Here is a 27522-nt window from a genome sequence, read left to right as displayed (position 1 = left end):
ACCGCTCTTGGATATCTCTGGTCTTTCTGGCCTAAGGAAAGAGAACTCTGGAAGGTCTTATACAGCAGCTAAATGCTCTGGTGTGAAGAGGCCACGTGCCACGTCCCCTCACACCCCATTGGCCAACACTGGTCACACGGTCCCGCTGACCACGGGAGGCGGCAGTGCGGCCCTCTGTGCACTGGACGGAGCAGAGCTGGCACAAGCGAGCACACAACACTCCCTCCTCCCTTCACAGCCCTGCACCTACCTACCCACCTTAGTCTTTTGATCTTGCAGTTCATCCGGTTAGTAAGGAGCCTTGGCACCGAACGCTGCCTTGTCGTAAGTGATCTGGCGTCACGTTATGAAACTTTCCTATGGTTTCTGCCAAGTGAAAACTGTCTGCCTTGTCCCTTATCTTGTGTGCTCCAGATGCTCCTCTGCCGCACCCAAAGCCGCACCTGCTGCAGACCCAGGGATCCCCTCCCCAGTAACATGGCCACCCTTGAACAGTTCTGGTTTTAATACCTAGACCCCACAGGAGTTCTCGTTCCAGCAATATTTACACAGGGACATTTTCTATGAATAGCACCCTGAATCAACTTTACCAGAATGGCGTGCGGGGGGAATGTTGATGAAATCGCAGACATGATGGCTAGACGATCGCCATCCTGCCAGGGTGTCATGCAAAGCTCGGGGGTCGACACCTGCTTGTGTGCACGGTGGGGTGAGCTGGGGCCATGAGAGGCTGCTCCCCTGCAGACAGGCGTGTTCACATCCATGCTCATGCCCGTGTTTGGGAAGCGCTTCACTTACACGTATGTGTACTTACTGGCTTTTAGTTACATTATAATTTTTCCCATGTAGACTTCCAGCTGATAACTTTATGGAGAATGTCTAATTCTTGACAATAGTCTCTTGCCGTTAAATGGAAGAGGCCTGTATCTGAGCAGTCAATCACAGTACATGGCCTAAATTTTTCGTATGGTGTCTGTTCTGTGGCATAGACTGTTACCTTTTCCACACTCTAAAATCTTTCCATGCTCACTGTTATTACTGCTGTGCAGACCACATTTTCATGTTTACTACAGTTATGAATGAACGCTTTGTCCCCATCCACACTCATCAGTTGATTTTTTTCCTGTGCAAAGAGTTTGAAGCAAAAGCAAAATACATAAACTTCTAAGCATCATATATCACAAGGTACCCAGGCTCTATATTTCTTAAAATGTCACCATTTGGAAGACTATGTATTTAATAAGTTTCCAAATGCGCTGCACCTGTGGCTGCTGTATTTGAGGACAGGATTCAGGCCACAGTCCCATGTTTAACATCCCCGGTGGGTGATTTCTTTCAGGATGCACACTGCTCAGTTCTCTGGCCGAGTGGTACCCGCTGTTGAAGCATAGTTGGTTCCAGACGTCAGAGCAGCGGCCCTTCGGCAACTGGACCATGTCTTCCTCAGGAGCCAATTAGCATGGAGCCTCCCAGATTAGACACCACGCTGCCCTCCTGCCAGGGGCTGGAATAAATCCCACACTTTTGTGTCACTGAATCACTGGGCTGTACACCTGAAACTGACACAGCATTATAAATCAACTACATTTCCATTAAAAAGATTTAAGTAATAGAGGATGGTAATTTAAAGATTAAAAGAAAGCAAGCTGCAGAGACTGTGAGCAGGAGGCTCTGTGCTGCCACCTGCTGGAAACTCTACTAGTAATCAGTTCAGTTCAGCCTCAGTCGTGTCTGATTCTTTGCGACCCCATGGACTGCAGCACTCCAGGACTCCCTGTCCATCACCAACTCCCGGAGCTTACTCAATCTCATGTCCATCGAGTCAGTGACGCCATCCAACCATCTCATCCTCTGTCGTCCCCTTCTCCCGCCTTCAATCTTTCCCAGCACCAGGGTCTTTTCCAATAAGTCAGTTCTTCTCATCAGGGGGCCAAAGCGTTGGAGCTTCAGCTTCAGCATCAGTCCTTCCAATGAATATTCAGGACTGATTTCCTTTAGGATGGACTGGTTGGATCTCCTTGCAGTCCAAGGGACTCTCGAGAGTCTTCTCCAACACCACAGTTCAAAAGCATCAATTCTTCGTCAATCTGCTTTCTTCACAGTCCAACTCTCACATCCATACATGACCACTGGAAAACTCATAGCTTTGACAAGACTGACCTTTGTTGACAAAGTACTGTCTCTGCTTTCTAATATGCTGTCTAGGTTGGTCATAGCTTTTCTTCCAAGGAGCAAGCGTCTTTTAATTTCATGGCTGCAGTCACCATCTGCAGTGATTTTGGAGCCCCAAAAAATAAAGTCTGACACTGTTTCCCCATCTGTTTGCCATGAAGTGATGGGACCAGATGCCCTGATCTTAATTTTCTGAATGTTGAGTTTTAACCCAACATTTTCATTCTCCTCTTTCACTTTCATCAAGAGGCTCTTTAGTTCTTCTTCACTTTCTGCCATAAGGGTGGTGTTGTCTGCATATCTGACGTTACTAATATTTCTCCCGGCAATCTTGATTCCAGCTTGTGTTTCATCCAGTCCAGAATTTCTGTTGATGTACTCTGCATAGAAGTTAAATAAGCAGGGTGACAATATACAACCTTGATGTACTGCTTTCCCGATTTGGAACCAGTCTATTGTTCCATGTCCAGTTCTATCTGTTACATCTTGACCTGCATACAGATTTCTCAGGAGGCAGGTCAGGTGGTCTGGTATTCCCATCTCTTGAAGAATTTCCCACAGTTTTTTGTGATCCACACAGTCAAAGGCTTTGGCGTAGTCAATAAAGCAGAAGTAGATGTTTTTCTGGAACTCTCTAGCTTTTTTGATAATCCAACCAGTGTTGGCAATTTGATCTCTGGTTTTTCTGCCTTTTCTAAATTTAGCTTGAACATCTGGAAGTTCATGGTTCACGTACTGTTGAAGCCTAGTTTTGAGAATTTTGAGCATTACTTTGCTAGTGTGTGAGATGAGTGCAACTGTGCAGCAGTTTGAGCATTCTTTGACACAGCCTTACCTAACTCAACGAAACTATGAGCCATGCTGTGTAGGGGCACCCAAGACAGGCGGGTCCTGGTGGAGAGTTTGGACAAAACGTGGTCCTCTGGAGAAGGAAATGACAAACCACTTCAGTATTCTTGCCTTGAGAACCCCATGAACAGTATGAAAAGGCAAAAAGATAAGACACTGAAGATGAACTCTCCAGGTCGGCAGGTGCCCAATACACTACTGGAGATCCATGGAGAAATAACTCCAGAAAGAATGAAGTGATGGAGCCAAAGCAAAAACAACACCCAGTTGTGGATGTGACTGGTGATGGGAGTAAAGTCGATGCTGTAAAGAACAATATTGCGTAGGAACCTGGAAAGTTAGGTCCATGAGTCAAGGCAAATTGGAAGTGGTCAAGCAGGATATAGCAAGAGCAAACATTGACATTTTAGGAATCAGTGAACTCAAATGGACTGGAATGGGTGAATTTAACTCAGATGACCATTATATCTACTACTGTGGGGAAGAATCCCTTGGAAGAAATGGAGGAGCCCTCATAGTCAACAAAAGAGTCCAAAATGCAGTCCTTGGGTGCAGTCTCAAAAATGACAGAATGATCTCTGTTCGTTTTCAAGGCAAACGATTCAATAGGGTTTCAATACTACAATTCAATACTACAATTACTGTAGTAATCCGAGTCTGTGTCCTAACCAGTAATGCTGAAGAAGCTGAAGTTGAACGGTTCTATGAAGACCTACAAGACCTTCTAGAACTAACACCCAAAAGAGATGTCCTTTTCATTATAGGGGACTGGAATGCAAAAGTAGGAAGTCAAGAGATACCTGGAGTAACAGGCAAATTTGGCCTTGGAGTACAAAGGCTAATAGAGTTTTGCCAAGAGAATGCACTGGTCATAGCAAACATGCCCCTCCAACAACACAAGAGAAGACTCTACATATGGACATCACCAGATGGCCAACACCAAAATCAGTGTGATTATATTCTTTGCAGCCGAAAACAGAGAAGCTCTATACAGTCAGCAAAAACAAGACCAGGAGCTGACTGTGGCTCAGATCATGAACTCCTTATTGCCAAATTCAGATTTAAATTGAAGAAAGTAGGGAAAACCACAAGACCATTCAGGTATGACCTAAATCAAATCCCTTACAATTATACAGTGGAAGTGACAGATTCAAGGGATTAGATATGATAGACAGAGTGCCTGAAGAACTATGGACAGAGGTTCGCGACATCGTACATGAGGATGTTATCAAAACCATCCACGAGAAAAAGAAATGCAAAAAGGAAAAATGGTTGTCTGAGGAAAGCTTACAAATAGCTGAGAAAAGAAGAAAAGTGAAAGGCAAAGGAGAAATGGAAAGATATCCCCATCTGTACGTAGAGTTCCAAAGAATAGCAAGGAGAGATAAGAAAGCCTTCCTCAGTGATCAGTGCAAAGCAAGAGAGGAAAACAATAGAATGGGAAAGACTAGAGATCTCTTCAAGAAAATTAGAGATACCAAGGGAACATTTCATGCAAAGATGGGCACAATAAAGAACAGAAATGGTATGAACCTAACAGAAGCAGAAGACATTAAGAAGAGGTGGCAAGAATACACAGAAGAACATGTACAAAAATGATCTTCATGACCCAGATAACCACGATGGTGTGATCACTCACCTAAAGCCAGACATCCTGGAATGTGAAGTCAAGTAGGCCTTAGGAAGCATCACCACGAACAAAGCTAGTGGAGGTGATGGAATACCAGTTGAGCTATCAAATCCTGAAAGATGATGCTGTGAAAGTGCTGCACTCAATATGCCAGCAAATTTGGAAAACTCAGCAGTGGCCACACAACTGGAAAAGATCAGTTTTCATTCCAATCCCAAAGAAAGGCAATGCCAAAGAATGCTCAAAACTCTCCATTAAACACCCACTTAGCCATCAATTGTGGGAGATGACTGAATAGTTACAGTGAAAATGAGTTGCAATCCTCTGCATCAAAAAGGTGACCGCCCTGCCTCCTTAGAGAAGAGGTTCTTGTGGTCTCTCAAGGAACCCCGGAGATCTCCCCACTCCTGCTACCTGGCCTGGACCATCCCTGAAGATAGAGTTGATCCCAGAGGACCAGCCGGAGTGGCTCTTCCACCCTGGTGTAGCCGTGGCCACACTCCATTCTCAGGACCCTGGAGGTGGTGGAGAGTGGGAAGCACCAGCCTGGAGAGGGGGTGGAGGGCAAACCCATGTCTCCACCGTCTGCGTCCAGCGGCCTCAGTTTAGGCCAGGATGAGGAGGGGAGGCGCTTCCAGCTCCCACCCTTCTCCCCTTGGCTGTGGTTCCTCAGGTGAGGCTGTCCCTGCAGGAGCAGGCAGTGAGACTCTGACCCCTCAGCACACTGCCCCCTGCAGGGCTCGGATGGATGTGGGGAGGTGAGTCCTTGTATGTTGATTTTGTATCCCGATGTTATGACATTGAGAGCCAAAGAATTGATGCTTTCGAACTGTGGTGTTGGAGAAGACTCCTGAGAGTCACTTGGAGTGCAAGGAGATCCATCCAGTCCATCCTAAAGGAAATCAGTCCTGAATATTCATTGGAAGGACTGATGCTGAAGCTGAAACTCCAATACTTTGGCCCCCTGATGCAAAGAATTGACTCATTGGAAAAGACCCTGATGCTGAGAAAGATTGAAGGCAGGAGGAGAAGGGAACAACAGAGGATGAGATGGTTGGATGGCATCCCTGACTCAGTGGATATGAGTTTGAGTAAGCTCCGGGAGTTAGTGACGGACAGGGAGGCCTGGCATGCTGCAGTCCATGGGGTCACAGAGAGTTGGACACGACTGAGTGACTGAACAACAACTGGCTACCTCTACATCTTCTTTAGAGAGATGTCTGTTCAAATCCTTTGTCCATTACTGAACTGGGTTGTCTGTTTTGTTCCTGTTGAGTTTTAGGAGTTCTCTACATGTTCTAAATTATAATCATTTTTCAGGTATGTGGCTTGCAAAGATTCTTTTCCATTCTCTGGGTTGCCTTTTTAGTCTGCCAACAGTGTCTTTGTATAAACAAAATTTTTAAATTTTCATAAAGTCTCATTTCCCTTGTTTTTTTTTTCTTTTGTTGCCTATACCTTTGGTGTCATACCGAAGAAGTCATTGCCAAATCCAAAGTCATGCATCTTTTTTATTCTGTGTTTAACAGGTTTTTAATATATATATATATTTATTGATTTGGCTGCACCAGGTCTCAGCTGCAGCACGCAGGATCTAGTTCCCTGGGCAGGGGTCAAACCCAGGCTCTCTGCACTGGCAGCGTTGAGTCTTAGCCACTGGACCACTAGAGAAGACTTTATAGTATTAGGTCTTAAAATTAAATCTTTGACCCACTCTGAGTTAAGTTTTGTAAACGGTGTGAGGTGAGCATTGCACTTCCTTCCTGCACAGGGACACCTTGTCTTGCCAGGACCCTTTGTTGACAAGACAGTCCGCTCCTCACTGAACAGGGCTGTGTGAGGCTGCCTCTGGGCTGGGCTCCCCCTGCCCCGGGTCAGGCCCTCTGCCAGCAGCGCATGGGGTCCCCAAAGGGCTCGGCCTGGAGGACAGACAGCTCTAGGCGGGGGATGGCTCCGCCTCAGCCCCGAAGGTGGGGCCCCCGAGGGTGCCAGCACTCTGGTTACGTCTGGGCACAGCTCAAGCCATTCCTAGACCAACTGGAGCCCAGCAGTCTGGCCAGGCCAGGCTTGCCAGCAGCACGAGTATGACGCCCACTGGGCTTCCAGAACTACTGGGCGCCTGCCTGCTCCTTGGCTGGGGTCCGCTGTCTCGACAATGAAATCTGTGATATTATGCAGTCACCCGGGGACCTTGAAGAACCAAGCGAATCAACAGCAAACAAACTCCCTTAGAAACAGGAGAAGAGAAACTGGTTTGGCAATAAGGGTGGGTGAAGAAGGTCACACAGAATGTCCCCGATGTATCAGTAAACAAAGGATGTGGCAGCAACAGCCGGCAGCTGGCAGCCACACCTGCCCCATGAAGCAGCTTGCGGGGACCCAGGTGAGCAAGCAGAGAAGGCTGGGCCCAAGGAGCCGAGGTGCAGATGAAAGGAATGGTTTCAGTGAGCCCCGCCGCTCGCATCTTCCCACACATAGAGAGAAACCTGAGTCGTCTGGTTTTCTTTAATGAACAGTGTCTTTTGATGTTCTGACTGCCAGGTCTGTGTTGCAATAAGTGCTATAAATCCTGGCTCCTCCCTCACCTCGCCGCAGCTGTCCTCCAGAGCCGCCTGAGAGGCTGTCTTGTGTCTGCCAAATAACACACGTTCTCAGTGGTCCCTGGCCTGGATCTGTGGGGGTTGCCTCTTTGTGAAGGACCCCTTTGTCAGAGGCTCCTCCTCTGCCCTGCTTCTGGCCAGGACTCTGTACTTCCGTTCTTTTAAGGATCTCTCTTCCATTTGTAACATGATTATTTAACCAAGTCCAGAATGAACCAAGATCCACACCCTTGTGGGTTAACACATGTTAAGCCAGGGGTGCTTCCATTTTACATGTTACCGATGTCTGATATTTTAAACACACATTTTAACTCTCATTTTAACCTCTGCTTATTCCAATATGTGAATATCTCACCTGCTGGAAGTAACTTGGGTTACATGGTGTGAAATCCAATTCACATTTCATGGCAGGAAAAGAAAAAGTTAAACAAGAAGTCTCTCCCCCAGGGTGCATCACTTATCTGCATTACACACCCACCAAAACTCAGCCAGCAGCAGAAATACCTGTTCAACCGCAAAGAGTAACATTCTCCAGCACCAAGGAGACAACTCCCTAAAAGATAACATTCCTCCCTGAGCTTCTAAGGGGTCACGTGACCCACTGGGATGTGCATAGACCTGGATTAGGGAAGCTGTCAATAATACGTCTGAGGTGCAGCCCTCCGCTCATATACAACAACTTACACAGCCTGTCTCGACTTCTAACCAGGAAGCAGTTCTCAGAGTTTTCTGACATGCTCTTTATAGCTTATAATCCTCACATTTGGCTCAAATAAGTTTCCATTTCTTTCTCAGATTGACTGTTTAACTTTTCGTTGATAGTGGCTTTCTTCCAACTTTAATCTCCATCCAAGAATAAGGCACATTGGCCACGTCTCCTTGGGCCTGTGTGAGAGTCTCCCTGTAGAGACCTATTTGTGAAAATGCTGGGCACCAGGGGTTGTTGACATTACGTTTTGACTGTCAGCTGCCCGTGCCCCCAAGTGTCCTCCAGCCCCGGGCAGCCAATGAGCCCCTTCCCATCGCTCTGAGTTATGTGTGTTTCCAGAACTTTGTGTAAATGGGATCAAACAGCATGTGCTTTCTTGTTGTCCAGCTCTCATTCAGCCTGTGTCCTGAGAGGCAGCAAGGGCGCTGCAGGTATCAGCAGTGAACTTTCACCGCTGCGCTGTTCTCCTGGTGTGCACAGCCCAGTGTGTTTACTCACCAACGTGTGGATGAACATCTGGTTACCCTGCGGTTTGGGGCCATTACCAGTAAGGCTGCTCTGAATATCCAAGTCTCTGCATGGACACGTTGCTTCCTGCTGGGTGAATACGTCGGACTGCGGTAGATGCTGGAATATTCTGGTTGAAGGGACGTTCCAAAGTGGTGAAGCATCCACCTTCCCCCGCCCAGCTTCATATTAGAGCTTCAGCGGCCTGACCTCTCCACCAGCACTCGCCTTGTTTCAGGTTTTCTAGTGGGTGTGTGGTGTTCTGTCATCACAGGTTTAATTTGTATTCCCTGATGACAGGTGAAGCCAAGCACCCTTCCATGTGCTGTTCACCATTTCTGCATCTTCATCCCTGAAGTGGCTGTTCAAAGCTTCTTCCCATTTTCAGGCTGGGATGGCTTCCTATATATTGAGTGTTGAGAGTTCTTTGTATTAATATATTCCGGATGCAAGTTCTCTATAGTGATGTGACTTATGAGTATCATTTCCCAGTCTGTGGCTTTTTATTTTTGGCCGCGCGGCTTTGGCTTGCCTTGTGGGATCTTAGTTCCAGCCAGGGATCAAACCCAGGCCCTCGGCAGTGAAACTAGGGAGTCGTAACCACTGAACTGCCACGGAATTCCCATAAATTCTTAATGGGATGAAGTCTAACTTTTCAATTTTGTCCTCTATTGACCATGCTTTTGGTGTTATGTCTAAGAACCCTTTGTTTAACCGAAAGCTCACAAAGATTTTTATCACATATCTCCTCTTAGATTTTTGTAGCTTTAGGTCCCAATTATGATCCATTCTGAGTTCATTTTTGTAACAGTGTGAGATTCGTCTCCTGCATGTAGACAGCCAGTGGCTCCAGCATCATTTGATGAAAGATGACCCTTGCTCCACTGACTGAGTTTTGTGATTTTTACTTCAAGTCATATGACAATACATGCCCAGAAGATTCTATTTCTGGGCTTTATTGCTGTATGTTGACATCAGTTCCACACTGTCTCAGTTACTATACCTTTACAGTAAGTAGGGCTTCCTGGTAGCTCCACTGGGAGAGAATCTGCCTGCAATGCAGGAGACCCCAGTTTGATTCCTGGGTTGGGAACATCCGTTGGAGAAGGGATAGGTTACCCACTTTGGTATTCTTGGGCTTCCCTGGTGGTTCCGATGGTAAAGAACCCTCCTGCAATACGGGAGACAGGTTCGATCCCTGTGGAGCCTGGAGAATTCCATGGACTATTCCATGGGGTCACAAAGAGTTGGACACAACTGAGTCCTTTCACTTTTTTTTCACAGTAAGTCTTAAAGTCAGAGCGTGCAAGTATTTCAAATTTGCTTGTCCTTTTCAAGCTTGTCTTGGCCACCCTTGCCCTTGCATCCTCATATGAATTTAAGGATTAGCTTGTCAATTTCTTTAAAAAACAAAAGAACTGCTGGAATTGAGATGTGTTGCACTGACTCTGCAGTCTGGATTGGAAAGAAGTATCTCAGCGGTATAGTTTTCCCATCTGTGCACAAGGTCTGTCTCTCCACAGGTGAGTTTTTCAATTTCTCTCAGAAATGTTTTGTAGGTATATTTGTTTGGTTGTTTTGTTTTGCCTCTTGGCATGCGGGGCTTACCTATTCTGGACATTTCTCATAAATGGCCTCATACTATAGGTTGTCTTTTATCACTGGCTTCTCTAACGTAGCATAATATTTTCAAGGCTCATGCATGGGGTAGCACATATTAGTGCTCCGTTCTCATTTTAGCTAAATGATCCTCCACTGTGTGGATTCACTACCTCTTATTTCTCCATCATTGTCTGATGGACACCAGGCATGCTTCTGCTTTTTGGCTTCTGTGAACACCTGTGTATGAGTTTCTGTGTGGATACATGTCACTTTTCATGGATAGATGTGTTGGAGGGGTATGGCTGGGTCACATGGTGACTTTATGTTTGACTTTTGGGAAACGGCAGAAGCTGCTGATTCTCAAAGCTGCAGTAGTACTTTATGTTTTCACCGACAATGTCTAAGAGTCCCAATTTCCCCACAGCCTCTCCTGTTGTCTTTCTTTTCTATCACAGCCATTGTACTGCCTGGGAAGTGGTATCTCACTGTAGTTTTGATTTGCATCTCTCTGGCTGATGTCTGATGACATTAAGCACTTTTTCATATGCTTTTTGGACACGTGCAGATCTTCTCTGGAGAAATGTCTGTTGAGCTCCTTTGCTCATTTTAAAATTGGACTTTTGTGTTTTTATTATTGAGTTGTAGGTATTCTTTATGAATTCAAGATCCTTCTCAGATTATATGAGATATCTAAATATTTTCTCCCACATTATGAATTTTCTTTTCATTTTCTCCATGATATCCTTTGATATATAAAAGTTTTAAATTTCTATAGAGTCGAATTTATCTGTTGTTTCCACTGGTCGTTTGTGCTTGGTGTTATATCAAAAACTTACTGCCTAGGGCATTTCCCTGGCCATCTAGTGGTTAAGATCCTGCGTTTGCACTGCAGGGGGCTTGGGTTTGATTCCTGTTTGGAGAACTAAGATCCAGCATGCTGCAGGGTCAAAAGAAAAACAAAAAAACTTTTGTCTAATCTAAGGTCATGAATATTTACATTTTATTCTAAAACACGTTTGGTATTTGATCCATTCTGAGTTAATTTATAGGCACAGTGTGAGGTAGGGGTGTAGTTTCACTCTTCTACAGATGGATATCCAGTTTTCCTAGCACCATTTGTTGAAAAGACTATTCTTTTTCCTGCTGAAAAGAACAGCATCCTTGTAAAAAAATCAGTGGACCATAATCACAACCATAGAACTAAGGTAATATGTGCTTATTTTTGGACTCTCTGTTCTCTTTTATCCAACTATATGTCTGTCCTCATGCCAATATCACATAGTTTGGGTTACTGTAGCTTTGAGGTAAACTTGAAAGGGAAGTGTGATTTCTCCAGTTTTGTTCGTTTTTTCAAGATTGCACTGAGTATTCTGAATTGCTTAATATCCGTATGAATTTTAGGATTGATCTGTCAATTTCTGCAAAGAATCTAGGTGGAATTTTTATCGAGATTGAATTTGCAGATCAATTTGAGTACTGTTGTCTGAACAATATTAAATCTTCCAATCCATGAAAATGAGATGTTTTTCTATTTATTTAGTTCTTTAATTTTTTGTAACAGTGCTTTGTAATTTTCAGAATATAAATTTTTCATGACTTTTGCTAAATTTATTCCCAAGTTTACTCTTTCTGATACTATTTACATGGAATGCTTTTCTTAATTTTCAGATTATTATAAATGTATATAAATATAATTGGCTTTTGTATATTGATCTGTATCTCACAAACTTGCTGAACTCATTTATTGGCTTTCATAGTTTTTTAGCAGATTTCTTGAGATTTTCCATATAGAAGAGCATGTCATCTGCAAATAGAGGTTTACTGCTTTCTTTCCAATCTTGCTTTTGTTCCATTTTCGCTTTACTGTCCAGGCTAGGCACAATGCTGAATAGAAGGGGGGGCATTGTTATTCACCTTATTTCCTTTTTGTTGTTGTTATTCGCCTTATTTCTTAAGTGGTAAAACCTGGCATACATTTAGCCCTGTGCTTCTCAAGCATCAGTGTGGGGAATGCATAACCAGTCCTCAAAACTGCCTCAAAGAAAGTTTGCGAAACTGTCAAAGCCAAGAGGGGCCTAAGGCAATATGATGACTAAATATAATGTGGTATCCAGGAGAGGTCCTGTAACAGGAGAATGTTGTGTAAAAAACAAGAAAATCTGAATAGAATACAAATTTTAAGTGACAATAATATATTGGTTCACTAATTGTGACATGTTTATCATGTTACTAGATGTTAAAACTGAGTGTGGAATATATGGAAACTTTCTATATTATCACTATTTTTTTGTACATCTTGAACTCTATTCTGAAAGCTAATTTTAAATGGCGTTCAAGTGCATGTTTGTTAAAATGCAGATTGTGACCCAGTGGACCTACGGCAGACCCCCAGGGCCACATTTCCAGAAGATCCAGGATGCATGGCCCGCACTTTAAGAAGATTCCCCCTTTTGCTAATGAGTTTAAACGTCATCACTTTGTAAGTAATCTCTTTTTTACTCTGGGCTGCTTTGAAATTTTTCCTCAGGGAATTCCCTGGTGGTCCAGTAGTTAGGACTCGATGCTTTCACTATCATGGCCCCGATTTCAATCCCTGGTCAGGTAACTAATATCCTGCAAGCCACATGGTATGGCTAAAAAGTAATAATAAAAAAGTTTCTTTGTCTTTAGTTCTCTATAATTGTGTTGGTGTGTTTTGATACAAATATGTCACTTGCCATGACTGAATGTTACTGTGCTTCTTTAATACAATGATTCATGTTTTTCGTTAATTTGGAAAATAATTATCAGCTTTTATTTCTTCAAAAATTATCTCCATGTGTGTTTTGAAATCTTCTTCTAGAACTACAAGTTAGACCAGTGTAGAATATTTTGTTATAAGCTGTCTGCTATCCTCTTTCTCACTGCCCTTACCTGGGATGAATTCTGAGTCGTTCATTCAGATTTATCTTCGAATTTAAAATCCTTCAACTTATGTCTAATTCATTGTTGAATAAATCCATTGAGTTTTAAATGTTTTATGTTTCATTCCCTGTGAATGACAGTTGCTCTGTCGTGTCCGACTCTTCGCGACCCCATGGACTATACAGTCCGTGGAATTCTCCAGGCCAGTATACTGGAGTGAGTAGCCTTTCCCTTCTCCAGAGGATCTTCCTAACCCAGGGATCGAACCCAGGTCTCCTACATTGCAGGCAGATTCTTTACCAGCTGAGCCACCAGGGAAGCCCTTCATTCCTAGTAGTTCATCTAAATTCATTTACAATCTTCTCCTTTACAATCAATAAGTCTCACTGATAAATTCTGTCTCACTTCATAGTCATTTTCAACACTTACTATCAATATATATTCTTTATTGAATAATTCCAATGTCCTAAGTCTTTTGGGTTCTAATTCTGCTTTTGGTTATGCTAATTTGTTCATCATGGCTTGTTTTCATTTGTCTTACAATTTTGAATTGTGAGATGGTGTTTCAAAGACTGAGTTTCACCTGTGGGAATTCTGCAAGACATTGGAGGCAAGATGCCTAGAGAAGGTTGTGTTTGCTCATGCCAGGCACAGACACAGCAACCTGGGGCCAGGGACTTAATGTTTCTCTGCGTGGGCTTCCCCAGAAAGCACAAGACGAAGACCTGAAGTTACGAACATGCAGCGGACGGTTTTCCTGATCCAAGGAGGTTCCCCCGCCAGCATCTGCCGTGGTGGGGAGTGCGCAGAGATGTGCTTGCTAAGCAGAGTCATGGGGAGGTGAGGGTCACACAGCGCCAGCCTGTGCAGCCCAGGGCGTGCTCCACTCCCGAGGGTCTGCTGGGACCGAGGCTTGGGCTGGGTAGGCTCAGCAGACTCCTTGGGGCAGTGTCGCCCCCATGCTGGAGTGTGACTTCATTGCTCACCTGAGGATTCAGGTGCCTGAGGTCTCAGCTGGAAGAGTTACGGCAGAGGGTTTTCCTCGGGATCTGGATCTGTTGGAGCAGGTGCAGCTGGCAATCCACTCAGGGCCTGTTTGGGGGTGGGCATGCCCATCCCCAGCTGCCAAGGACTCGCACCAGCCTGTTCAGCGAGAGCTGCCCCACTCAAGGTGCCCATCCCAGGGCAGCCCACAGCCCATGGCTGGGAGGCAGGGGATATCAGCCCAGACAACCTGTCGCTGGAGAAACAGCTCTGTGAGGCCTGGGACCCCAGGATCAGGCCGCCGGAGGCTTTGCAGAGACCGCACCTTCACCCAGTGGCTCTACCGGATTCTCTCCTTACATCCTCCCTGGGAGCCCCCCACCCCACCAGGAGCACCTGGATCGCCATCTCGGGCTCTCCGTCTCAGAACTGACCTGAGACAGCTGGTGTCAGATGCCATCTTAGGAAGCACCCTCCACAGCGGAGCCTGGGGCTGCAACACCCACCTGCTCATCTCCTGTGAGGGGTAGACACTGGCAGTCCTGGCACCTGGGGTGGATGGCACTCAGGCTGCATGCAGGGTTGGGGAGCTCACAGATATGGTGGGCATGGGTCAGGGTTAAATCCTGCCCTGTGCCACCCTTAAAAGAACACGGGCAGCAAGGCTGTGACTTGGGGTCGCTGGAGAGGCCCAGGGGAGCCTTGGCTTGGAAGTGAGGATGGAGCACGTGTGGTCTCCCCGGGGCCAGTCCTAGGATGCTCCCGAGGCTGGTGGGTCTGCACAGCTGACTCCCCATGACAGACACACCGACACAAAGCCGGGTGGCTGGCTGAGCGCCTGGGGTGAGCGGGGTGGACACCAACTCAGGCTCACACAGAGCCAGGGGGCGACATGGGCAAGTGGCCCATACCCCCGAGCTCACCACTACCGCTAGACGACAGTCTTGCAGGGGGTCCTTGCGACTAGACTGGAGGAGGAGGAAGCCTGGCCTGGCCCACCATGGCGGGCATGGTGTGTTGGGCTGACCGCAGCGAAGGAAAGCCCAGGCTGGAGCCTCAGCGCTGCACTGCGTGCTCCCCCCACCCCATTCCCCCCGCCCCCCCGAGAGGAGCGGAGAGTGGCTCCTGGGCGGCATGGACTGGCTGGCGGGTCAGGGCCTGAGGGGAGCAGGAGTGGACAAGGTGTGGGTGGACATGGGGGGTAGGTCACGCCAATGTCTGCTAGGAGCGCCGGGCAGAGCAGACACTGGGCTGACCCGCGCGGCTTGGCTATGGGCTCCCATTGAGGTGGCCCCATGCAGGCTGGTGAGGTGCCCCACCCAGCCGGGCCCAGCCCCTCTCACTGTGCACAGCAGCCTCCCAGGAAGACCCCAGAGGCGACAGCAACCAGAGACCAGCTAGCAACAAGGGGCGGATGGCCACTTCAGCTCGCTGCCCTGCCTCTCAGTCGCCCCCAGATCCCTTGAAACATCCCCTCGAACCTCAGAGCCACTTCTGTCAAGGGGGGCTGCACGGATCCAGGGCCACAGGATGCCAGGCCTTCTGGAAGCTGCTGGCCTGGCGCAGCTGACCCCCGTGGGATGGCATGTGGGCGGGACCTCAAGCCAAGGACCCCAAGAGGGGAGGCTGAGACGGCCCACCACCCACAGGCCCGGGACCCGCTGGGGCACGTGCTGCTTGTCCCCGCAACCTGTCAGTGAGACCCTCGTGGTCCTGGTCAGCGAGGGAAGACATAGCTGTCCGGGGCAGGGTTGGGGCTCCCTCAACTCACGGCCTCAGCGGCCACCCAGCACGACAGCTGTTTGTCATGGGAGGCCAGCCGGGCCAGTGGGCACCGTCCTGGCCAGGAGACCCCTGACAAACACGCAGAGGAAGGATTGATGCCCTGGACAGGCTGTTTTAACTGCAAGTGGGCAAGAGAGGAGAGCCCAAAGGCGTGGGACCAGGAATCACTCCTGGGGATGAGGGACTGGCCCTCCCCAAGCAGAGTAGGGAGACAGCTCAGGCAGGACCTCAGCGGGGCTATGGCTGACCCATTCACCCTCCTCTTTAAAGTTCTCCCAGAAAGAATCCTGGAGAAGTTGGAATCAACTGAACATGATGAGCAGGGGCATGGAGGGGAGGTCATGGCGGAGATGCTGACGCTCTGCCAACCGACCGCCACCTGTGCTCACGACTGCCCCCTTCTCTGGATGGCTGCTGCTGCTGCTAATTTGCTTCAGTCATGTCCAGCTCTGTGCAATCCCACAGACGGCAGCCCACCAGGCTCCCCCATCCCTGGGATTCTCCAGGCAAGAGTACGGGAGTGGGTTGCCATTGCCTTCTCTGCTCTGGACGGCTACCCTTGGCCAAACTGGACCACATACCCAGAGGGCACAGTCAGTGAATGATTGAAGGACCTCACCTCAGGTGTAAGTGCCCGTCACAGATCCAGCCTGGGTGCTGCACAGGCCGACCCCTGCTGGCCAGGCCTTACCTCCTCTGTGCTCTGGGTCCCTCAGCCTGGGCGCTCTCTGAGTGCATGGCCTCCAGCCAGTGTCTTCACCCAGGCCAAGCTCAGAGCCTGGGGCTGCAGCATCCTTACCCTACATGCCACTGAGCTCTGGACAAGAAAGGACACAGGACCACAGGGTGGTTGGAATTGCTTTTATTGGGGCGAGCGCGGCAGGCCCGCCATGGTCAGGTTAGTGTTCTGCCCTCAGATGCAGCCGAAGCTGAGAGCCTCCACCTGCCACCTCCCTGGGTTAGTGGAACATGCAAAGCTCAGTCAGAGGGTGGAGGCAGGGGTGGAGCCACCAGGGCCCGGGGTGATGGAGTAGGAGCGGGTGGCACCGGCGGGGCGGCCTGGTTGGCACGGACCGCCTTGGCCGCGTCCCGGGCCCACTCGGGGGCTGAGGCTCCCTGGGAGAGGCAGGCAGTCAGCACCCGGGGGAGGGGTGTCCCACAGGCCTTGGGGGGCGCTGGGCCCACAGTGGGCAGAAACCTATGGGGGACCCGCTGTACCTGGCTGGCATGCCTGAGAGCTGGGCAGTGGCAAGCCTTTCACCAGGAGGGTCTGTCTCCCACCCCAGGTCTGGGTCCTTGGGGCCTGGGGTGCGAAGGGGGACACAGAAGGCACTTACTAGGGAGCTGAGGCTGGAAGGCTGAAGCCAGAGGCCTGGGGTCTGAGGGGCCTGGCCTGGGCCGGCTGGGTCTGCTTGGGAACCTCACCCTCCCGTGGGGAAGGGGCTTCCTGAGCAGCCGAGGAGAGGAGGGTGACCAGGACTCGCTGCCGCCCGCGCAGAGCGAGCGGGTCAGTCCTGGAGACATAGAGGTGCTGGTCCCAACGGCCCTGCTGCTAGGGGCTGCGTCCGCTGCCCAGGCAGGTTGGGCTGGGGGTTGGGTGGGGCTGGTCTACAGGGCTGGGGGAAGCTCGCCCAGACGGAACCCCCTGGGGAGATGAGAGGGCTGAGTCGGGGGGCCCACCTCTGGACCTTCCAAGGCACCTGGCTGTGGTGAGTGGCAGGTAAAGAGGAGCAGGGAGACCCGGGGGGTGGAGTGGTCAGTGGGGCTGGACTGGCCCCGTCCCCGGGAGACAGGCTGTCTGGACAGCAGATATATATTAATACGTTAGTCTAGTCTTTTTGGTTAAACTTGAGGCACCGCTTGGGAGGAAGACACCTTTCAATGTTAAAGAGACCCCAGCGCCTGGGCGGGAGGCCACATGCAGAGCGGGAGGCAGGGAGCAGGAGGGATCAGGCTGCCGCGGACTCAGGGCCCCCCAGGGAGGACGTGGGCCCCGAGGCGTAGCGGCGGCCATAGCCTGAGGAGGAGTAGGACGAGGAGGAGAAGGTCATGGAGAAGCCTGAGCCCGTGGCATCGAAGCTGCCGCGACGGGAGCCAGCCCGGGAGCCGGTGCGCGAGCCAGAGCGCGAGCCGGTGGTGGAGCCGGAGCCGCTGACGCTGTAGGGGCTGTAGTAGCCCTTGCTGGACTGGGCGGCGGCCTCCAGCAGCCGCAGCCCCGTGCCCTCCTCCACCATGCTGCGGTCCAGTGCGTCCTTGTAGGATATCTTGAGCTTGGTCTTGGGGCAGGTGAGGTACTTGGAGTATGCACTGACATCACGCAGCTTCTGGGCAGTGCGGGCATCCACTGTGCCGCGCTGCAGGGCCTCGTCCAGGGGCACGCGGCCAGGCGTGTCGGGCTCAATAAGGCCGCCCGTCAGATACTGCACCTCCAGGAAGCGCTGCCCCGCCTCGTAGTAGAGCCAGCCCTTCTTCAGGGCCTGGGCGGCTGACATCTTGGTCTTGGTACGTGGGTCCTCGAAGCCGCAGAAGGCCTTCTGGGCCAGGTTGATGCGGTCCACCATGATCTTGTCCACCAGGCCCTTGTTGACAGCATCGGTGACGGGGAAGCGTTCGCCAGTGTTGGGGTCAATGATGCCCCCGGTGCAGGCCTGCGCCTCCAGCAGCCGCTGGCCCGTGATGTTGTCCACCAGGTTGCGGTGCATGGCCTCTGTGATGGACACCTTCTCCAGGGTCTCGGTGTCCAGGATGCCGGCCACAGGGCCTGTCTCCTCTGTGGGGTCGGACCAGGAGGCCAGCTGGGTCCTGGAGACAGCCGGGCTGATGGGGTAGGAGGACGATGACCCCACGGAGGATGAGCGTGAGCGGAAACCGCTGGCGTTGCCCGAGAGCATGTCAGCAAACTCGGTGATGGACAGTGTGCCGGCGCGGTACTGGTCCAGCGCCGAGCGGTCGATGAGGCTCTTGGCGATGGCCTCATCGATGTCATACTGGCGGCCCGAGCGGCGATCGATGATCATGGATTTGACCACACCGTCCGAGGATGAGATGGTGATCTCCTCCCACTCACACTCCTGCTCCGACAGCTCCAGGTAGGTCTGGTGGTCGATGAGGCCCTTGCGGTAGGCCTCGTACACGGACATCTCCTTACCCGTCTCGGGGTCCACGATGACCACACGCCGCTTACGCACTGAGGACTTGGAGGACGTCTTCCGCTCCCTCTTCTTCTCTTTCAGGGGCAGGAGCCGCAGCCCCGTCTGGGGGTCAGTGACACAGCGCTCCATCAGCTGCAGGTAAGTGAGGTTCTCCTCCGTGTTGGGGTCGAAGAAGCCCTTGGTGTCGTCCGAGGGGTCAGTGAGGATCTCATTCATCTCTTCATCGAAGAGGCCGCGCTGGTAGGCCACGTCCACGGGTAGGCGGTGGCTCTCCTCGGGGTCGATGATGCCGCCTGTGGCGATCTGGGCCTCCAGCAGGCGGATGCCGTGGTCCTTGAGGATGAGGCCTTTCTTCATGGCCTGGAAGAGGGAGATGAGCTTCCCGGAGTAGGGGTCCTTGTAGCCGGTGACGGCGCGCTCAGCCGACAGCAGCTTGTCCTTGAACTCGGGGCCCACAATGCCCATGCGCACAGCCTCCTCCACGGTCAGCTTGAGCCCCTTAATGGGGTCGATGACGTAGCCAGTGGCCGCCTGGGCCTCCAGGAGCTCGAAGGCTGTGCCGGGCCGGATGATGCCCTTCTTCATGGCCTGGTACACCGACAGCCGCTCCTTGGTGGCGTCGACAAGGACACCAGCAATGCTGCTGGTTCCCTCGAGGAACTTCTGCAGATTCTTGGAGACCTCCTCGATGGAGGTCAGGCCCTCCTGCAGCCGCTGCGCAGTGGCCTCATCCATGACATGCGAGCGCACCAGCTCCTCCACCGTGATCTGCTTGCGCAGGCCACGGAAGGTCAGCTTGCGGGCCTCCGAGAGTGGCAGGAGGAACAGGCCGCTGGTTTCATCACGGCGGCAGCGCCGGAGCAGCTGTGTGTAGCTGAGGCGCTCGTCCGTGGAGGGGTCCACGTAGCTGCGCACCTCACTGGGCTCCGACAGCTGGTCGTGTGTGTCCTTGTTGAGGTAGCCACGCTGGTAGGCTACCTCCAGCGGGAGGTGGAAGCCCAGGCGTGGGTCCACGATGCCGCCTGTGGCCAGCTGAGCGTCCAGCAGCCGCAGGGCCTCCTCAGCAGGGATAAGGTCCTTCTTCATGGCCTGGAAGAGCGAGATGGTCTGCTCCGTGTAGGGGTCGCGGTAGCCGGTCACGGCCCGCTCGGCTGACAGCAGCCGGTCATGCAGCTCGGGGCCCACCAGGCCCTTCCGCACAGCTTCATCCACAGTCAGCCGCTCGCCCTTCACCGGGTCCAGCAGGAAGCCCGTGGCCGCCTGCGCCTCCAGCAGCAGGCGGGCCACCTCAGCGCTCAGCAGCCCCTTCTTGAGGGCCTGGTAGATGGGGAGGGTCTGCCTAGAGCCAGGCAGGTAGACGCCAGCTACACAGCCCGTGCCGTAGAGGTAACGCCAGGCAGACTCGGCCTCCAGCACCTCGCGGAGGCTCCTGGTGCCCTCCCGGAGCAGGCTGTAGGACTCGCGCGAGATGACCCGGGCCTCGTACAGGTCCTCGGCCGTGAGGCGGCGGCGCACGTAGTCGTAGGACGCTAGGTTCTGCTGGCGCACGATCTCGGTCTTCTCAATGATCTCAATGATGATGATGATCATGCGCTCCTTGGTCACACGGCCGGCCTGGAAGTCGGCCATCAGCTGGGCCCGCTGCTCCTCGGGTATCAGGTCAGACTGCATCACCTCCCACAGGGACATGGTGGAGCCCCCATGGCTGCCACCCCCGGGGATATCGATCTGTGTCTCCTCGAAGGCCCTACGCGTCTCCTCCTCGGTGTACACCCGCGTGGTCTCCACCACCTCTGCCTTCTCTGGCCCTTTCAGTGGTAGAAGCCGCAGGCCCGTCTCGGGGTCCTCCACACAGCGCTCCAGCAGCTGCCTGTACGTGAGATTCTCGTGCGTGTTGGGGTCGAAGAAGCCCTTGGTGTCGTCGCTGGGGTTCTCCAGCACGTGGTTCATCTCCTCGTCTAAGTAGCCGCGCTGGTAGGCCACGTCCACAGGCACGCGGTGGCTGTGCACGGGGTCAATGATGCCGCCTGTGGCGATCTGGGCCTCCAGCAGGCGGATGCCATGCTCTCTGATGACCAGGCCCTTCTTCATGGCCTGGAAGAGGGAGATGGTGCTGCCCGAGTAGGGGTCTTTGTACCCGGTCACAGCCTTCTCGGCTGACAGCAGCTTCTCATGTAGCTCTGGGCCCACGACACCAGCCTTCACAGCCTCATGGACGTACAGGCGCTGGTTCCTCACAGGGTCCACCAGGAAGCCCGTGGCCGCCTGTGCCTCAAGCAGGAGGATGGCAGTGCTGGGCCTGAGCAGTCCCCGTCGCATGGCCTCGTAGATGGTCACCTTTTCCTTGGACTCCTCCAGGTAGATGCCAGCCAGACAACCGCTGCCCTGGAGGAGGGTCTGCAGTGAGCTCAGCTCTGACAGGTCCTTGACTGATGTCTTGCCGTCCTTGAGTTGCTCAAACTGGGAGCTGCTGAGGATGCCAGCGGCCAGGAGCTCGCTGGCTGGCACTGGGGCACGGAGACCGCTGAAGGAGAGCCTCTCACGCCGCGTGGTCTCCACCTCCTCCACAATGGTGATGACGATCTTGATGATCTTCTCCACGGTGACCTTGCCCGTGCGGAACTGCCGTAGCAGCTCCTGTCTCTGCTCGGCCGTGAAGTACTCTGAGTTGATGAGCTCCCAGATGGTCACTGCCCGGCCCTGAAAGCTGCCCACAGGGACCTCAACAGTGGCCTTCTGGAAGGCCTCGCGGGCCTGGACCTCAGAGTAGAGCTCCTGCTGCCGGGCCCGGGCTGCCTCCTCCGAGAGCGGCAGCAGACTCAGTCCTGTCAGTGGGTCAGGGCGGCACTGTTGCTGGAGCTGGCTGTAGGTGGCCGGCTCCCAAGTACGGGGGTCGTAGTAGGTCTTGGCGTCATCTCTGGGCGCTGAGAGGGCGGTGCTGGTTTCCTCATCCAGGTACCCGCGGGCACAGGCGACATCCAGGGGCAGACGGTGGCTCTTGCTGGGGTCCACGGTGCCTCCTGTGGACAGCTGGGCATCCAGTAGACGCAGGCCCTGCTCCCTGGGAATGAGGCCCTTCTTCAGGGCCTGGAACAGGGACACACTCTGCCCCGAGTAGGGATCTTTGTAGCCAGTCACAGCTTTCTCAGCTGACAGCAGCTTCTCGTGCAGCTCAGGGCCCACCAGGCCAGCACGCACTGCCTCATCCACAGTCAGCCGTGCACTGGTGGCAGGGTCGATGATGTGCCCGGTGCCAGCCTGGGCCTCGAGCAGGGCCACGGCCGCCTCCGGCTGCAGCAGCTCTTTCTTCAGAGCCTCATAAATGCTTAGTTTCTGCCTCGCTTCCTCCAGCCATACGCCTGCAATGACACCCGAGCCCCGCAGGGCCCGCCGCACGCCTTCCACCTCAGCCACCTCCTGCACAGATCGCTCGCCCAGCTGTAGCTGGCGGAAGAGGTCCCAGTCGATGATGCCGCTCTCAAGCAGCTCGGCAGCAGGGACCAGGGCGCGCAGGCCCTGGAAGCATAGCTGGCCCTTCTGCTCGTGCTCCTCGATGACGGTGATGACGATCTTGATGATCTTCTCCACAGTGACCTTGCCCGTGCGAAACTGCCGCAGGAGGTCCCGCCGCTGCTCGGCCGTGAAGTACTCGGAGTTGATGAGCTCCCAGATGGTCACTGTTTTGCCCTGGAACTTGCCAAATGGCGCTGACACAGTGGCCTTCTCAAACACATCCCGGGCCTCCGAGTCAGTGTAGACCAGCTCACCACCCTTGGCAGCCTGATCTGTGAGTGGCAACAGCCGCAGGCCTGTCTCAGGGTCCTCCACACAGCGTTCCAGCAGCTGCAGGTAAGTGAGGTTCTCATGAGTGTTGGGGTCGAAGAAGCCCTTGGTGTCGTCGCTGGGGTCCTGCAGGACGCGGTTCATCTCCTCATCGAAGTAGCCGCGCTGGTAGGCCACGTCCATGGGCACGCGGTGGCTGTGCACGGGGTCGATGACGCCACCCGTGGCGATCTGGGCCTCCAGCAGGCGGATGCCGTGCTCGCGCACGATGAGGTCCTTCTTCATGGCCTGGAAGAGGGAGATCTTCTCCCCGGTGTACGGGTCCTTGTAGCCGGTGACTGCGCGCTCGGCCGACAGCAGCTTGTGGTGCAGCTCAGGGCCCACGACGCCCTCCTTCACGGCTTCGGTGACGGTCAGCTGCCTGTTCCGCACTGGGTCCAGAAGGAAGCCTGACGCTGCCTGGGCCTCAAGCAGGATGAGAGCAGTGCCCGGGCTCAGCAGCTGCCTCCTTAGGGCGGCATAGATGGTCAGCTTCTCATTGGCAGGCTTCAGTAGCAGCCCAGCGATGCTGCTGTGGCCCTGCAGGTAGCGGCGCACGTCCTCCCGCTGTGTGAGCTCGGCCACCGTGGTGTGGCCCTGCGCCAGCCGCTGTAGCTCCTCTGTGCTCAGGATGCCTGCCTCCTGCAGCTGCTGGGCCGGCACCTTCTGCCGCAGGCCCTCGAAGGCATGCTCTGGCTCTGCAGCTGGGCCGTCGGCCGCGTCCTGGCCATTGGGCAGGGCTCTGGTGGCTGCCGCCTGAGCAGCGGTGATCTCCTCAGAGTGGGCCAGCGCGGCCCGATGCTCCTCCTCCAGGTGCTCCAGCCGCTCACGCAGCCGGCGGTTCTCCTCCGCCAGCAGCTGCTCCTGCTGCTGCCGCTGCTGCTCCAGGAGCTGCAGCTCCTCCTGCTTGCGCCTCACGCCCTCCTCAGCCTCGTGCTGCCGCCGCCGCGCCTCCTCCATGCTGGCCAGCAGCTGCTGCTTCTCCTGCTGCATCTGCTGCTGCTGTCGCTGCTGCTCCTCCCGCAACTTCTGTGCCTTGGCCACCTCGTCCTGGAAGAGCCGCTCCAGCTTGGCCTTCTCCTCCTCGATGAAGCGCTCCCGCTGCAGCAGGCTGTCCTTCTCGGAGAGAAAGCTCTGCTGCAAGGCCTGAGTCTCCTGCAGCAGTTGCTCCTGCTGCACCGTCTGCATCTGTCAAGGGGGTAGGGGGCAGTCAGGGACCCGGCCGGGCGCACCCTCCCCAGAGCAGACCCCACCCCAGGTCCCGGCCCTCCGCCGCAAGATACCTCCTCAGACTTGAGCTGCAACAGCTCAGCCTCCTTCTTGAGCTTGTCCTTCTCACGCTCGAGCTCCGCAATGGCCTCCCTCAGGCGATCGGCATCCCGGTCGCTCTGCTGCCGCTGGGTCTCCAGCGTCTGCACCAGCGTCACCTTCTCCTGCGTGGCGAGCTCTGTGCGGTGCAACTTTGCGCCGATCTCCTCTGCCTGCTTTCGGAAGCGCTGGGCGTCCTCCTCCGCGCGAGCCTGGGCCCGGCTCATCTCGGCCACGCGCAGCCTGAGCCGCTCCGCCTCCGCGCTCATTTCCAGCTGCCGTTGCCGCTCAGTCTCCAGGGTCCGCTGGAAGCCTTGCGTCTCCTGTGCCAGTTGCTGAGCCATCTGCTCCTTGTCCTCCTGCAGCCGGCGGGCCTGCTCCTGGGCCAGCTCCTTCTGCTGCTGCAGCAGCTCCGCCTCAGCCTTGAGCCGCGTGGCCTCCTGTACTGCCTGCATCTTCTCCTTGAGCATCTTCTCTGCCAGGGCCCGCTGCTGAGCCAGGTCCTCCTCCGCCAGCTGCCGCAGCCGCGCCGCCTCCTGAGCCGCCACACTCAGTCGTGCGGCCTCCTCCGCCACCTGCTTCATCTTCTCAGCCTCCTCCTGCAGGAGGCGCTGTGTGTTGTCCTTGTCGCGCAGTATAAGGGCGCGGTTCTCCGCCTCGATGCGTGCCTTAAGCTTGCCGAGCTCCTCCATCTGGACACGCACGGAGAACAGCTCCTCCTCTACCTGGCTGCGCTGGCGGGCGGCCTCCGTCACCTCTGCCTTCAGCCGCTGCAGCTCCTGGTCCAGGATGCTCTTCTGGTGGTCGGTCTCCTCCAGCTGCAACCGCAGTGCCGTCAGCTCCTGCTCCACCTGGGCCTTCTGCCGCAGTGTCTGCTCCGCAAACTTCTTGTGCTTCTCCATCTCCGCGTCGGCCGCCTGCTTCTGCCGCAGGGCCGCCTGCTCCGCCTGTGCCCGCCGCGCCGCCTCCTGCTCAGCTTCCTTGCGCAGCTTCTCTGCAGCGGCCTGCGCCTGCGCCTGGGCCTGCGCCTGCTCCTCCGCTGCCTGCTTCAGCCGCTCCGCCTCCTCCACGCGCTGCCGGGACTGCGCTGCCTCGCGCTCGGCCCGCTCGCGTGCCTCCTCTGCCTCCTCAGCTGCACGCCGGGCAGCTTCGGCCTCGCTGCGGAGCTTCTCCAGCACGCTCTGCTCCTGCTGGAGGGTCTGCTGCAGCTCCTGCTCCTTCTGCTGCACCGCAAAGGCGTGCGCCTTCTCCTCCGCCTGCAGCCGCTTCTGGGCAGCCTCCTGGGCCAGCTGCAGCTGCCGCACAGACTCCTGCTCCGCGCGCTCGCGCAGGCGCCGCGCCTCCTCCACCTTGGCTTTGAGCCGCTCCACCTCCTCCAGTGCGGCCTTCCGCTGCCGTGCAGCCTCCTCCTCAGCTGCCAGACTCTTCTGCACACGCTCCTCAGCCTCCCGGCGCCGCCGCTCCTCCTCTGCAGCCAGCTGCCGCTGCCGCGCTGCCTCCTGCTCTGCCTGCTCCTTGCTTCGCAGCGTGTCCTCTGCGTTGCCGCGGATGCGCCCCAGCTCCAACTCCAGCTCCGCCTTGCCGGCGGCCGCCTTCTCGAAGCTCGCCTTAAGGGCCAGGATCTCCTCCTCCACCTGCCGCCGCTGTCGCAGCGTATCCTCCACCAGCCCCTTCTGCCGCTCCAGCTCGCTCTCGGACGCCTTGCGCAGCTGCGCCAGCCGCTCCTCGATGTCGGCCTTGTGCTGGGCTGCCTGCTCCTCCAGCCTCCGCCGCTGGAAGGCCTCGTCTTCCGCCAGCCGCCGCAGGCGCTCGTTCTCGGCTTCTTTCTCCTTAAGTGCAATCTCCGCCTCCGTCTTGAGCCGTGTAGCCTCGCTGATGGCAGCCAGCTTCTCGGACAGCACCCGCTCAGCCTCTGCCCGCTGCCTCGCCGCATCCTCCTCTGCCAGCTGCCGCTGCCGCTTGGCCTCCTCCGCCAGCGCGCGCAGGCGGGCAGCCTCCTCTGCCAGCTCGCGGAAGCGCCCGGCCTCGGCTTCCAGCCTCTGCTTGGACTTCTCACTGCTGGAGCGTGACTCCTCCTCGGCCCGCGCCTTGCTGGCCAGCAGCACCTCCATCTCAGCCCGCACCTTGGCCAGCTCGGCCTCCAGCTCCTGACGCTTCTGCGTGGCTGCGGCCGCCTCGCTCTGCAGCCGCGCCAGCTCCTCCTCCAGCAGCTGCCGCTGCTGCTCGCCCTGCTCTGTCTCGGCGCGCAGCCGGATCAGCTCCTGCTCGGCAGCCAGGCGCTGCTGCGCAGTACCCTCCGCCAGCTGCCGCTGCCTCTCCAGCTCCTGCTCTGCCAGCTCGCGCTGCCGTACAGCCTGCTCCTCCGCCTTGCCGCGCCGCCGTGCCTCCCGCTCTGCCGCCTCCTTCTGCTTCTCCGCCTCGGCCTGCGCCAGGCTCTTCTGCTGTGCCACCTCCTCTGCCTGCAACCGCAGCCGCAGCGCCTCATTGGCCTTCAGCTGCCAGCGCTCCAACTCACGCTCGGCCTCTTCGCGGGCACGCTCGGCCTCCGCCTGCTGCTGCTCCCGGCGTGTGGCCTCTTCACGCAGCTGCACCACGGTCACGTGCTCTTCCTCGAGGGTGCGCTCCAGCTGCGCTGTCTTCTCAGCAAATGAGGCATGCTTGCTCTGCAGCTCGGCCTGGGCGCTGCGCTGCGCTGTCTCCAGTGCCACCTGCACCTGGCGCGCCCGCTCTGCCTCCGCCTGCCGCAGGCGCCGCTCCGCCTCCTCAGCCTGCAGCCGTAGCTCCTCTAGTGCCTGCAGGGCCCGCTGCTTCTCCCTTGCCGCCTCGGCCTCGGCCTTCACGCGCAGGCCCAGCTCAGCCTCAGCCTGCCGCTTGCGCTGGGTTTCCTCTTGTACCTGTCGCCGCAGGCGCTCCGCTTCCTCCTGGGCCTGCCGCTTCTGTGCCTCAGCCTCCTCCGCCCGTGCCCGCAGCGCCTGCAGCTCGCCCTCCGCCCCGCCGCGCTGGCGCTCCGTGGTCTCCAGCTGCAGGCGCACCACTCGGATCTCCTCCTCGATGCGCAGCCGGCTGCGCTCGGCTGCCTCCACCTGCCGGGCCTTCGCCTGGATCTCCGCCTCTGAGCTCTGCCGCAGCTGCTGCAGCTCCTCCTGGATGCTGCGCTTCTGCTGCTGCGCATCCACTGCCACCTCCTCCCGGCGTGCCACCTCCTCCTGCATGCGCCGCTGGAGCTCCTGGGCCTCGCGCTCCGCCTGCGCCTTCGCCTGGGCATGGGCCTCAGCCAGCTGCCGCTGCTTCTCCAGTGCAGCCTCCACCTCAGCCAGCCGCTCCCGCTCCTCCGCTCGCTGCTGCTCGGCCAGCCTCTGCGGCCGTGGCAGAGAGAGGGAGAGAACCAGAGACAGCGGTGAGCGTGCCGTGGCTGCTCCTGGGACGCAATTCAGTGCCACCACAGCTCAGCGCAGTGCAGGGGTTGGGGGAGGACACAGGTCATGACCTGGCCGAGGG

At 54.9% G+C, this 27522-nt stretch overlaps 1 protein-coding gene across 17 annotated transcripts in view; it reads right to left on the bottom strand.

Moving 5' to 3' along the window:
• Window positions 1-16589: 16589 nt before the first annotated feature.
• The window catches only part of PLEC (plectin), a 54132-nt gene continuing 43199 nt past the window's right edge, over window positions 16590-27522 (bottom strand). For all 17 annotated transcript variants that reach the window (XM_069599522.1, XM_069599521.1, XM_069599526.1 and 14 more), the window contains 2 exons: window positions 24000-27380; window positions 16590-23904 (listed from right to left, as the gene is read on the bottom strand). In XM_069599522.1, the coding sequence (XP_069455623.1) occupies window positions 17692-23904; window positions 24000-27380 (9594 nt within the window). In that variant the 3' untranslated portion in view covers window positions 16590-17691. The remainder of the gene's footprint in view (window positions 23905-23999; window positions 27381-27522) is intronic.

Source organism: Ovis canadensis, chromosome 9 (genome assembly GCF_042477335.2).
Source record: "Ovis canadensis isolate MfBH-ARS-UI-01 breed Bighorn chromosome 9, ARS-UI_OviCan_v2, whole genome shotgun sequence".
NCBI lineage: Eukaryota > Metazoa > Chordata > Mammalia > Artiodactyla > Bovidae > Ovis > Ovis canadensis.
The sequence above is the reverse complement of the archived record's forward strand: the minus strand, read 5'-3'. Positions and strand labels throughout refer to the sequence as shown.